Genomic DNA, 12,407 nt, shown 5'->3' with positions numbered 1-12,407 from the left:
TTGAATTCGGTTCAAGTTTGTTAAGCCAAAATTATGAGTGACTCGAGTTCAATTTGAAGAAAAATGATTTAGCTCGAGTTTGATTGGAGTTTATGGTTTCAATCCATGACTCGAATTTGTTGCTAAATTTACTATTTAAATTCGTGACTCATTGACAAAACGATGTTGTTTTATTTAACAATAGACAAAATGATGTTATTTTAACAATTATCTAAGATTTTTCGAATCGAATCATGAGTCAAATTCGAATCAAATCGAACCATCTACCTGATTTATGAGCTAGACCAAACTAAATTCTCTCTAATTTGAGTTCAATTCGATTTTAAAAACAAAATAAATCTTGTAACTCGAACTCGATTCAAATTTGAGCCGAGCTAACTTGATTTAGATCCAAGCCTTTGTTGGGACTAAAGTCATGTTGTTTTAACAATAGCTTAAGATAATTCATATCAAGTCACAAGCCAATTTCAAATTGAATCAAACCATCCACTTGGCTTATGAGTAGACCAAACCGAACTCTCTTTAATTGAAATTAGGCTAAATTTCAAAAACAAACCGTTGGAAGCCAACTCAATTGTAAATTAAATGAATTCAAACAAAACCGACTTTTAAACTCAAGAGATTGATTCGGGTCCAGCCCTACGTCCTGGCCTTTGTTGGGACTAAAAATAAGGTTAAGGCTCAATCTCCACCTAGGTGAACCCATTTTTCACGCGTGGATTTGGAAAGCATGAAAGAGTTGTTCACGCGTCAGTTTGGAAAGCGTGAGACATTTGCCCAAACCAATGCGGTCTAGCCGAGGCACGAATACACAATATATTTGTCAATGAATCAACATGCTTCCGTTTATTTATGCCATGCTTGTAGTTAAATGATTATAATGGGGGAGTAAATTACAAATCCCACCCAAGATTTGACCCGAAAATCCTTTTCCAGCCTCTGATAGTACAAATAATACTTCTTTACCAAAATCAAAAGCTATTCATATAAAACAAAAAAAGTGTGTAAGGGTAAAAATAATTTCATCATATATTAGTTTTGTAAAAAAATTTTAAAATGTCCATATGTCTTAAACATCACAATTAATTCTTTTAACAAATTTGAAAATTTATACTTATACCCTTAAAACCCTAACCACCATTCCATTGCAATCCTATTATTACCAATGGTGAAGTCGACATCAGATAAATTAGGAAAGGTTGATATCAGTGGAATGAGTTGTCAAAAGTTGCAATCAAAAGTTGCAATCAACATCGAAGGGAGTTGAAAAGGAAGAGATTGACAAGTGGGATATGCTTCTAGATTTTGTTGATGTGAAATGAGGTGGGAATGATGATATCGTTAAGGAAATGAGCCAAAGATGGATAAACTAGCACTAGAAGAGTTTGTGGAAGCCGAATTAGAGTTGGAGATGAGTAGTCGAAAGTGAGATTGTCGATTGGGTTCCAAGAAAGTTGAGGGTGTGGCTAAAAGAAAATAAAGATAATAGGGTTTTAATGTAAATTTAATATTTAAAAAGGCCTTTTTAATTTTTATTAATTTATGGTAATATGACAATTTTGAAAAGTTAAATAGTTAACGATAATAAAGTAATTTCACATATCCTACACATAGTTTCAAAATTATTTTCTACTAACAAAATTTGATTTGAGTAGGAAAGTATTATTTTCCCACCCAAGAGGTGGAAAGGGTTTTCAGGCCAAACCTTGGGTGGAAAATGCCATTTACCCAGATGGGAGCCTGGCCACCCGCAACTCAAAACAAGCATGTATAATTTCCCATTAACCTAGTAGGGTCTTATGTATTTATTAAGCATCATCACTTCCCTTTCATGTTTTCAATTATGTTCTTCAAGTTATTTATGGCATCTTTCTCAAAACCGAATCAGATGAACTAATTTTTTTGAATTCAATTAGGAATCGAGAGTCGGTCTACTTGTTGATGTAGGCATAAAAAATTGAGAAAAATTTTGAGTCTATCACATTTAAGTGTATGTCATAGACCACCAATTTCATAGATGATCAATTAGTTCTAGTGTTAGATTAATATATACTAGTCCCTTCATTGAATCAAAACTCTATCCAAAAGATTGATATAGAATTTTTCATTGGTATAAAGTATTTGATAAACATCTTTGTATAATTTTTTTACTTTAACATTACTTGGAATCCCTCTTCTTTGACACTCAATCTATTCCTTATGGCAAATCTATGTATATTTACATTTACATAAATCCAAAAAAATAAACAAGTCAACTTTACCATAAGTCACTAATAAAATAAAATTTGAATTATATACTGAAGATTGATTGTAATGTCACTAATAAAATAAATTAATTAATTATATACTGAAGATTGATTAGTATCACATTACTTGAAATATAAAAATTGAAACAATGATAAGACATATAACTAAGGTCTGATTCAATTCAAGCTTGGCCAAAATAAAAGCCCAACTCAAAATCAATTCGAAACTAAAAGAGTTAGCTTCGTATCAACAAGTTAAGACTCAAATTCAGCTAAAAAACAATTTTACTTTAGATTCAATCCGAGTTAGCTGGAACTGGAATGTCTAAATCAACTCAAACTCTGTTAATATTATGAGAAATAAAACTATGTGTATTATTATATGATTCGGTGATTTTGAATTAAAAATAAAGTAACATGCAATCACAAGATGACATATTATTTGTATACCCAATCGTACACTCAAAACTATGTTCACATAACATTGTTACAATTTTAATCTTTAGCTTAAACTCAACTTATTAAATCCTAGCTTGAATCAAATCCAGCCTTGTGTATAACATTTCTCAAAGCTGAAAATAAATAAAATAAAATAAAAAAAGGCCAAATTAAGTTGGTTAGAGAAAAAGAGGGGAAGGCTTCGGTTTGTCTTGGCAATACTTGTCTATAGAAGAAGCCAAGCTTACAGATCTTTGTATTTCCATGGCAAATCGCCTGAGTTTTAAGACATCATTTTCTTATATTTTAATTAGTGTTTTCAGATCTTTCTAAAAGCATAATATTTCAGAAAAAAACCTTGAAGAAAGATGACAACTTCTCAAAAATCGAATGCCAAGCTTCAGGTTAGTACATTTCAAACCCTAGCTCCATTAACTCTTTCTGTTCCTTTTTTTAAATTATTATTCTTGGCTTCGATTATTTAAGAAATAGATATTCTAATATTTTTGCTAGAATAGATCTTGGATTTTATAAAATATATATATATATATATATATATATATATATATATATATATATATATATATATATATATATATATATATATATATATATAATGATTTTGATCACTATTAAATCACCTGCTTCATTTTAATCAAAATCCAGAAAAGCTGGAGGAAAGAAAAGGCTTTTTTTAAAAAAAAGAAATTTTAAAGATTACTTAAAAGGATTTGGTACAAAGACAGACCTAGAAATTAAGTTTAGGGAATAAATTCATAATAAAACAATTAAATTAGGAGGAAAAACAAAAGCCCAGAAAAGTCCAACACTAGAGACGAAAACGAAAACTTTTTTTTTAGGGGAGTTAAAAACCTTATTCATTTATACATTGGTCTAAAGGTGGATCTTAGTCGAATTAGTTTGGTGTTCGATTTGAAAAAATCAAAGCCAAATTAAGATAATTTCAATTTAATTTGATCAAATCGATAAAAAATTATCAACATATTCATCTTCTTCCATAATTTTTTTCTTTAAGTTTTTCTTTTTCATACTTGACCACCCTACATCTTCTCATAGGTGAAGCCAAAGTATACTCGGTGGGGTCAAACTAACCCAGTGAAATTAAAAAATTTCAAAATATTTTATAGCAATTAACAATTTTGATCCCACTGAAATAGGTAGGTATAAAATAGGTATATATTTTATGGTAGATCTTTTGACTCCACAGATTGGCTACACCCATGTTTCTTCTACTTTAAAAACTTTCTAATAGCTTAATTCAATCTCAAACTAATTATTTTAGATTTAAATCAAGTTTAAACTAATCTTTATTTGGTTTGACTCCACTTGAATCCATCGTTGGTCTTTCAAGATAAAAACTTCAAATTGAGGTGAGAAATTACTTCAACAATCAAAGTTCCAGCCACATAAAATAAATAGGCACCTCAACTGTATATATGCCACAGAAATCAGAAAATAGTTTCAAAAATCAAATCGAACAAGCTAGTCCAACTGGTTGAATCGTCAACCATTAGTCAAACCAGTTTTAGTTTATCAGAATGCCATTTTTGAAATTAAACTGAATTAAACCATTCGAACTGTGTAGTTGGACCTAATATAAAATCGGGTTTGACTCGATAAACATTAAAAATTAAAATTTTCAAAAATTTATTATGAAAACTTACCCAAGACATTATTTATCACATTTGAATAAATAAACTATTAAACTAAGCTTATTTTAATATTAAATCAGTCAAATAATATAATTAATGATAAATTATATGAAAAAAGATTTTAAATATTATTTTTGAATAATTAACTAAAATAACCATTAGTTAATCGATCTAACCATAAGTTAAACCAAATTACACCTTTATCGGATCTATATTCAATCCAGAAAAACTTTGAAAAACAATATTACAAACAGTATAATATTGTCCGTTTTGATCAATAGGTTATTTGTTATATTTACCAAATTGTGGACAATGATATTATTTTTTTATATATTTATAACATTTTGAGGGGTTTGTACATGTACTTGAATGAGTCAAAAACCATTCTACTCAACTTAATCTATGAATCCTACATCCATGAAAATCACTAGAATTCTAAGTGTTATTACGTCATATGGAACACTACTTTTATCTAGAGACGACCACACTTAGAGATATTGAACTATCATAATTTTTCATTGAAAAAACCCAATTTTTAAAAGGATGAAAATTTTATGTTTTCAATTGAAGTGATCAAATTTCTAATTTTTCTATAGAATTAACTAAACTTTTACTATAATATATTAAAAATACATAACTACTCACATAATTTCCAATTACGTAAAATAGAAAATTTTTTATGCAGTCATTAAACCCATTTTTGTTTGATAAATTGAATAAAAAAGACATAAGTTTTATCTCTTCAATACTAAATTCTAAAGGTTAATAAAATAAATAAAATATTATAATTTTTAGAAAGTTTGTGTCTAAGTCTGCACATTTGGGAAAATGTAATTTACTCATAGGTTTGAATCCGAGAGATTTAACGGTAGATATTGACCCTTAGATTGCATGATCTGGGTCAATCTGATATTGACCTTCAGGCATTTATGTTGCTACAGTGTAATCGAATTTAATGGAACTTCATCAGGTCCAGAATCAGTTACCATTGGCGGAAACACTGATAAACAAGACCTCTTTGGGAACTAAGGACCAAATAAAACAGTTTTTTCGAATGTGAAATGACTGATTCAACAGTGCAAAATTTTAAAATAAAATATAAAAATCTACAACCCCAAAAAATGGTGCAAAATATGTGAGAAATGTCATAAACATGGCGACCTCAGTTATTTCTGTCATCGGAGTTTAGTTTTGGATATTCAGATAATATGTCATTATATATGATTTTAAATTAATTATTAAATAATATTTAATTATATAATAACACTTAATTTAAATACTTAATTGTAGGCTTAGATTAAAGCTGAGTTTAAACTTGAAAATAAGTTTAGTTTAAATAAATCCAAAATGAGATTAACTCAATCGAACTAGAGTTTGAGCCTGAAGGTTAAATATTTTTCAGTTCAAGCTCGTGTTTGAGAGTTATTCAACTTATTAAACTAGCGAGCATAAAAAACTAGACAAGAATCTACCAAAACGATGTTATTTTAATTACCACGTATTAAAACGATATTATTTTAATTAATACGTATCAAAACGATATTATTTTAGTCATTTTTATTTGATTACAATACCAAATTGAACTCAAAACTTGATTCGACTCAAACTTCAGTCAAATTCAAGCTCACTCTTTTATACGGATCAATCTCAAACAACTTTTATTATCCCTTTTATATTGATCTTCAGGCTGTAAAGTTGAAACCCTTTTGTCCTTACTTGTGATTTGCCTATGGTCTTTCTTTATGTACATTCCCGGCCTTTTCCCTTTTCTCTCACAATTTCCTTCTTTTTCCCTCCCTTTTTCTGGCACTTAGCTAAGCTCTAGCTTTTCATTTCTAAGCGCACTCCACATAAGATCTTACTCCAGGTTTTTTGTCTTTTATACTAGTTTGAAACTCCCTCAAAAGTAACAAACAATTAGAAATTTGCAGTGTCTGAGCTTTGGGGATTTCATGGAGCTTTTCAAGGGCCTGGTAATTGTAAGTCTTCACCAGGGAGATAGAGTTCAAATCAACTGAAGTCTCATCAGCTCCACCGGTTTCACGGCTCCACCAAATTTGATCACTTTCGGAGATTCATCAACATGCGGCATGGATCAGGATTGAGGCCTCTTGTTTATTTCACAGACTCGATCAGGCGTCCACTATTTACGAAGTCATCAGCAAAATCATACCGTCTATTCATCTTCTTCTTCGCCCTCGCCGTCGGCGCGTTAGTTTCCACGCGCTTGCTCGACACCACTGTGAGTAAAGTAGTTATTTTATTTTATTATTATTGATGTGAATGTGATATAATTATTTCTCTCATAAATAATGTGCTCTAAAGAAAATTGACAAGTGCCCCCATTGATTATTGTTAGCTTCTAATTCTAATTTCGTGTTGTGAACGGTGTCGTGTTGACTTGGGGCATCGACATGATTGCCTGTCTGGCCAACTGTTTCCTCTGGTGACTGTAGATTCTAAGGCTTAACGTGCGCTTGTGGGTGTCGGTCTACCAACCTACGTAGAGAAAAGGTTGTTAAAATAATGGGAACACATGTACTAAGTTTTAGCTACATGCATGTGCACGTAGGACCGGATTACTGACTTGTTTGCAGCCCTTGATGCTACCTTTCTTCTAATGCATACAAATCATTGTTTTGGATTCTTATACAAAATAAAAGTCATAAAACAAGGAAATATGATAATCTAGCGTCCTGGCATCTGGTGCATTGTTATAAATTAAAATATTACTGTGAAAATAAATTATTTTAAAAATTATTGTATATAAATTATTAGTATATTTGATAATTTTAATAAAATTTATAGATATAAATAATTATTATAATTGGTTAGAGGTAAAAAAAATATTAATATATTATTTTATTTAAATACTCTTTGATATAATTATTTTAAAATATTTTTTATTTTATTTATTAAATTAATTAAATATAAAATTATTTTTATCTTAAAAATTGATAAATAAGAATATAATTATAATAAAATGAAGATTACTTTAATATCTTTTAAATCTTTTATTATTTATAAATCAAATAAATTGATGTAAATAATAAAATATATATTATCAAAGTAATTTTTCTTTACCTTAGCCAAACCCCCTTAAGTGTATAGATAAGTTAGTCATATGGAGACCTTGTAATATGTTGATAAATCAATGTCTAGATGAATCATGTTGCTTAGATATGTAGTCATATAATGTGAATTATGATTGAATTTGAATTAAGTATGTTTGAGCTTGAAAGAGTCAGAAACAAGTTCAACTCAAGTGAACTCGATCTTAAGCTCAAATTTTAGAGTTAAATATTTTTTAATTCAAACTTCAGAGTTATTAATAAGTCTGAAAATTTTCAATACTAATTGACTAAAATGATATCGTTTCGATCAATATGTATCAAAATGACATTATTTTAATATTTTTTTTATTGGGCTACAATACCGAGTCAAACTCAAAGTTTGGCTAAAGCTCAAACTTGAGTTTGACTCTCTTCAAATGAGTCAAACTCGAATAAGTTTGAGACGAGTTTGATTTTATTCAAATTTAATCTTAACACAAATAAGCAAATTCACACAATAAGCATCTAGACAAACATCTTTCTAGGTAAGAAAGAGCATATTGTTTCATTGCCTCTACACATTTGCCATCAAATGAGATACAAATTGCTAGAATAGGTCATTAGTTATAATCATCAACTTGCTGACCAAAAAAATTATGTCTTATTCAATCCAAAATAGTTGTTCCACTTCGATGACACAGTAAATGCAAAGTAATTAAGTTGGTTAAATTGTATGTATCACATTATATCTAAAATTGTGGCATTGCATCCAACTATCTCTATCATGTACAAATTTTGGGTATATACATCCCTTTAATCGAACAAACGTGCAAACCAAAGAACAATCTGAAACTTAGATAGTGGGAGTTTGGGAATGGACTAAACTTTAAGTGGGAATAAGTCTTTTGGCCGTTCAATTATCTAAAATTACTTAGTTAAAGACAGTAACCATAACATTCCCAAGAACAATCTGAACTTCTGATGAATTTTTTGTACATTACTTACGTTTGTGGAGTGTGTTATGTTGCAGACTAATGCTGCTAGCAGCTTTGCTCAGAGAGTAACAAGTGCCGAAACCTACAATTTCAATTCCCGGAAGCCCAAACACATATTAAAATTTCCGCTTAACTGCACTGCTCTGCAGCTCACAAAAAGCTGTCCCAGAGATTACCCCACGACCTTCAATCCGGAAGATCCTGACCCTTCGTCCCTTCCCACGTGTCCCCAATACTTCCGTTGGATCCACGAAGATCTCCGACCATGGGCTCATTCTGGTATTACTCTAGACATGGTTGAAAGAGCTCGACGAACCGCAAACTTCCGATTGGTTATTCTTAACGGCAGGGTTTACTTCGAATCATATGTGAAGTCATTTCAAACAAGAGATATTTTTACACTGTGGGGAATCCTACAGTTGTTACGGAAGTACCCAGGCAAAGTCCCGGACTTGGATATGATGTTTGACTGCGTTGACTGGCCCGTCATCAAGTCAAAAAATTATGCTGCACCTGATGCTCCAGCTCCACCGCCATTGTTTCGATACTGTAGCGATAATCAGTCACTTGACATTGTTTTCCCTGATTGGTCTTTCTGGGGATGGTAAGTAAGAATCAAACTATACATGCAAATCTATTTATATTAACTGAGGTGATGGCTGATGATAAGGTGATGTAATTGATTTTTTTTTTAATTTCAATTCAAAATCACATAAGTAATGTATTTTGAAACTTTTAAGCTGAATTCCAGCGGTTCCTTCGTGAGTTCTAAGCCTGACGTTTAGAGAATTTGCAGGCCTGAGATAAACATAAAGCCATGGGAGCCACTACTGGAGGATCTTAAAGAAGGAAACAGAAAACTGAATTGGGAAGACAGGGAACCGTATGCATACTGGAAAGGTAATCCAGCAGTAGCTGAAACCAGGAAGGAGCTTGTTAAATGTAATGTCTCTGAGAAACAAGACTGGAATGCTCGCATTTATTCCCAGGTAAATTTTAATGCTAGGCTTTTGCCTTTGTTATTTAACAAGTGTGAGGCATTTTGTATGAAACCCAGAAACCTTTTGCAGGATTGGATCAAAGAATCAGAGCAAGGCTACAAGGAATCAGACTTAAGAAGCCAATGCAATCACAGGTGAATATTTTTTAGCGCATTATAATTTAGTACTTCCTGGATCCGAACAAGTTGGCTCGGTTTTAGATACCTTGACTCATTTTGACTCAATTTGAATTTGTTTTGTTCAAATTTGAATTGAGTTTGAGCTGGAAGAGACAGCTCGTTTTTTAAATCAAATCAAACTCAAGTAAAGGGTATTCAGTTTGATTTAGGCTCGAATTTGTAGTTCGGATTCATAGTTTAAGTTTGGTTCAAATTTATGGCTTGACTCCATGGCATAAATGCAAGGTTCAAGTTTGCGATCCATTTACAAAACGAAGTCGTTTTGCCCATTATCGGGTAAAATGATAATGGGTAAAATGGCTTCGTTTTGTCAATGAGTTGTGAAGTTGAACCACGGATTCGAGCTATAAATCAAGCGGAATCTTTTTTAATCGAACCAAACTTAAATCATCTTTAATTTTGGCTCAAAAAGCTCATACTAAACTCGAGTTGAACTATATTTTATTTTAGGATAACTCGAGTCGAACTATTTTTTATTTTAGCTGAACTTGAGTCAGAGGTGTTCAGGCTCAATTTGGTTCAGTTTGTATTCACCCCTAATTTGTACCCTATTTCCCTGTTATTAGCTAGCTAATTCATTTTGGTCTTCTGCAAATCGATGAGAATGCATGCAGGTATAAGATCTATATTGAAGGATCTGCTTGGTCTGTCAGTGAGAAATACATTCTTGCCTGTGATTCAGTTACCCTACTGGTAAAACCCCATTATTTTGATTTCTTCACAAGAAGTTTAGTGCCGATGCTCCACTATTGGCCGATAAAAGAAGATGATAAGTGCAGATCTATTAAGTTCGCCGTCCACTGGGGCAACAACCACCGGAAAAGGGTAAAAAACTATCACTAATTACAAACTTCTTCAATTTTACCTCAGTAGTTGTCTTGGCCTCTAGAACTGAGTAGCATGCAGGATTAAGGATGGATTTGGACCAAGTTGAACCCAAAAATTTGCTGGCTCGAAAAATAGTTTAACTTGAGTTCAACAACCCAAAATTTAAACGGTTGTTTAAGTTTGGCTCTAATGAAAATGATTTGACTCGATTCAGTTTGAATTAATAGCTTTAATTTGTGTCTTAAGATTATGACACATCAATAAATGATGTTATTTTACCGAGTAATGGCAAAACGACGTCGTTTTAATAGTTCTTTGACATATTTCAAATCAAGTCGTGAGCCAAGTTCAAAACACATTAAACCATCTCTCGACTTACGAGCCAAATTAAACTGAATTCTCCCTAACTTGAGTTTGAGTCAATTTTCAAAATGAGTAAACATTTCCTACTCAAACTTGTCTCAAATTTGAACTAAACGAATTTGAGTTAAGTTAAACCAAGCCTACTAGGTTTGAGTCCAACCCAATGTAGAAGAAGTGTTAGGTTTTTGTCATTGTTTGTCCAAAAATAAATGAGTAAATAAAAAGATAACATCAACTAGAAATATCGAACAATTGCTTTTTTCTATTAAAATAATCAAACTTTTAAATTATCTTATTAAATGATTAAACTTTTAAATATTTTTATTGAAGGGATCAAATTTTTACTATTTGTTATTATAGATAGTTATCTAATTATCTTGCTTTCAAAACAAAATTAGAACAGCAATCTTAATTAATTTTGTTCGCTACATTCAGTAGGATATAATGAAAGTCTTGTTCATTCAATAGAAAAATGTGATAATTTGATAACTACAAATGTCGTTATCCCTAAATATATTTACTAGAAGAGGCTTTCGATACCAGCCATTTGTTACATCTGAATTGAATTTCCCGATCCGGTTACACATTTTGTTCGCCTAGTGGTATTGTATGTCAAATAATATTCCTATTCTGGATGAATCTAAGTTTGTGTGTGTTCGTAGGATTATGAATCCGGATTCAAATTTCTATTTAGACTAAGATTCAAGTTCTCTTGTAATATTATAAATAGTACATCTTTTGATCAATAATATTATTCATTTACCACCCCAATTCGAAGTTCTTCATTGTAACGATCTCTTCTCTGTATACAATTTTTTTCCTCATTCAGCTGTTTTGTGTGGATCTATCAGGTACAAAATATGGGAAAGACAGCCAGCAAATTCATCCAAGAGCAGTTGCAGATGAAATACGTATACGACTACATGTTTCATCTGTTAAGTCAGTACTCTAAGCTTCTGAGATACAAGCCCACAATACCTAAAAATGCCGTCGAGTACTGTTCGGAGAGGATGGCTTGCGGATCGGAAGGATTACTGAAGAACTTTATGGTGGAATCTATGGTGACAGGTCCATCGGAAACAAGTCCATGCAGGCTGCCTCCCCCTTATGATCCTTCTTCTTTTAGCTCCATTCTTTGGAGAAATGAAAAGGTTTTAACTCGAGTGGACTCAATGGAGAAGAAGTATTACTGGAAGTCTGAGAATCAAACTAGGCAATCATAGGAAAGTTTTTCTTTTGTTTACAGTTTTTAATCTCTGAATCTCACACTGTTCATTGTATTGGTAGATTGTTTAAATAAATAATCACAGCTTTTTTTTTTTTTTTGGATTAAAAACTGGCTTAAGGGGGTCGATTCTGGAAAGGATTCAGATAGAAAAAAGATGAAGCAAGAGTGGAGAAAGATTAATTAATCTGAAGGCTATTTGTCTATGATGCCATTATTGTTAAATTAAGGTCGTTTGAATTCGAAAATGTGTCAGAACAAGCGTTCCATCAGAATTGAACAGTCCTTCCAGATGTTGTATGGTGCGGATCAATCATTGTAGAAATTTTGTCGTTGTCTGTTCCATAAGTGTTTTGGCCATTCCAAGATGAAACGAGGCCATTCCAGGGAGAATGAGGTTGTTCCA

The 12,407-nt window shown here is 31.6% G+C and overlaps 1 protein-coding gene across 1 annotated transcript; it reads left to right on the top strand.

Annotated features, from left to right (window-relative positions):
* Nucleotides 1-6,058: 6,058 nt before the first annotated feature.
* On the top strand, nucleotides 6,059-12,097 carry LOC123226436 (O-glucosyltransferase rumi homolog). Its single transcript, XM_044650953.1, has 6 exons — nucleotides 6,059-6,599; nucleotides 8,441-9,009; nucleotides 9,202-9,394; nucleotides 9,476-9,540; nucleotides 10,200-10,410; nucleotides 11,628-12,097. Exons 1-6 carry the CDS (start codon nucleotides 6,441-6,443, stop codon nucleotides 11,997-11,999), a joined length of 1,569 nt encoding a protein of 522 aa, XP_044506888.1. The 5' UTR covers nucleotides 6,059-6,440; the 3' UTR covers nucleotides 12,000-12,097.
* The last annotated feature ends 310 nt before the right edge of the window (nucleotides 12,098-12,407 follow it).

Source organism: Mangifera indica, chromosome 9 (assembly GCF_011075055.1).
Source record: "Mangifera indica cultivar Alphonso chromosome 9, CATAS_Mindica_2.1, whole genome shotgun sequence".
NCBI classification, from domain to species: Eukaryota; Viridiplantae; Streptophyta; class Magnoliopsida; order Sapindales; family Anacardiaceae; genus Mangifera; species Mangifera indica.
The sequence above is the reverse complement of the archived record's forward strand: the minus strand, read 5'-3'. Positions and strand labels throughout refer to the sequence as shown.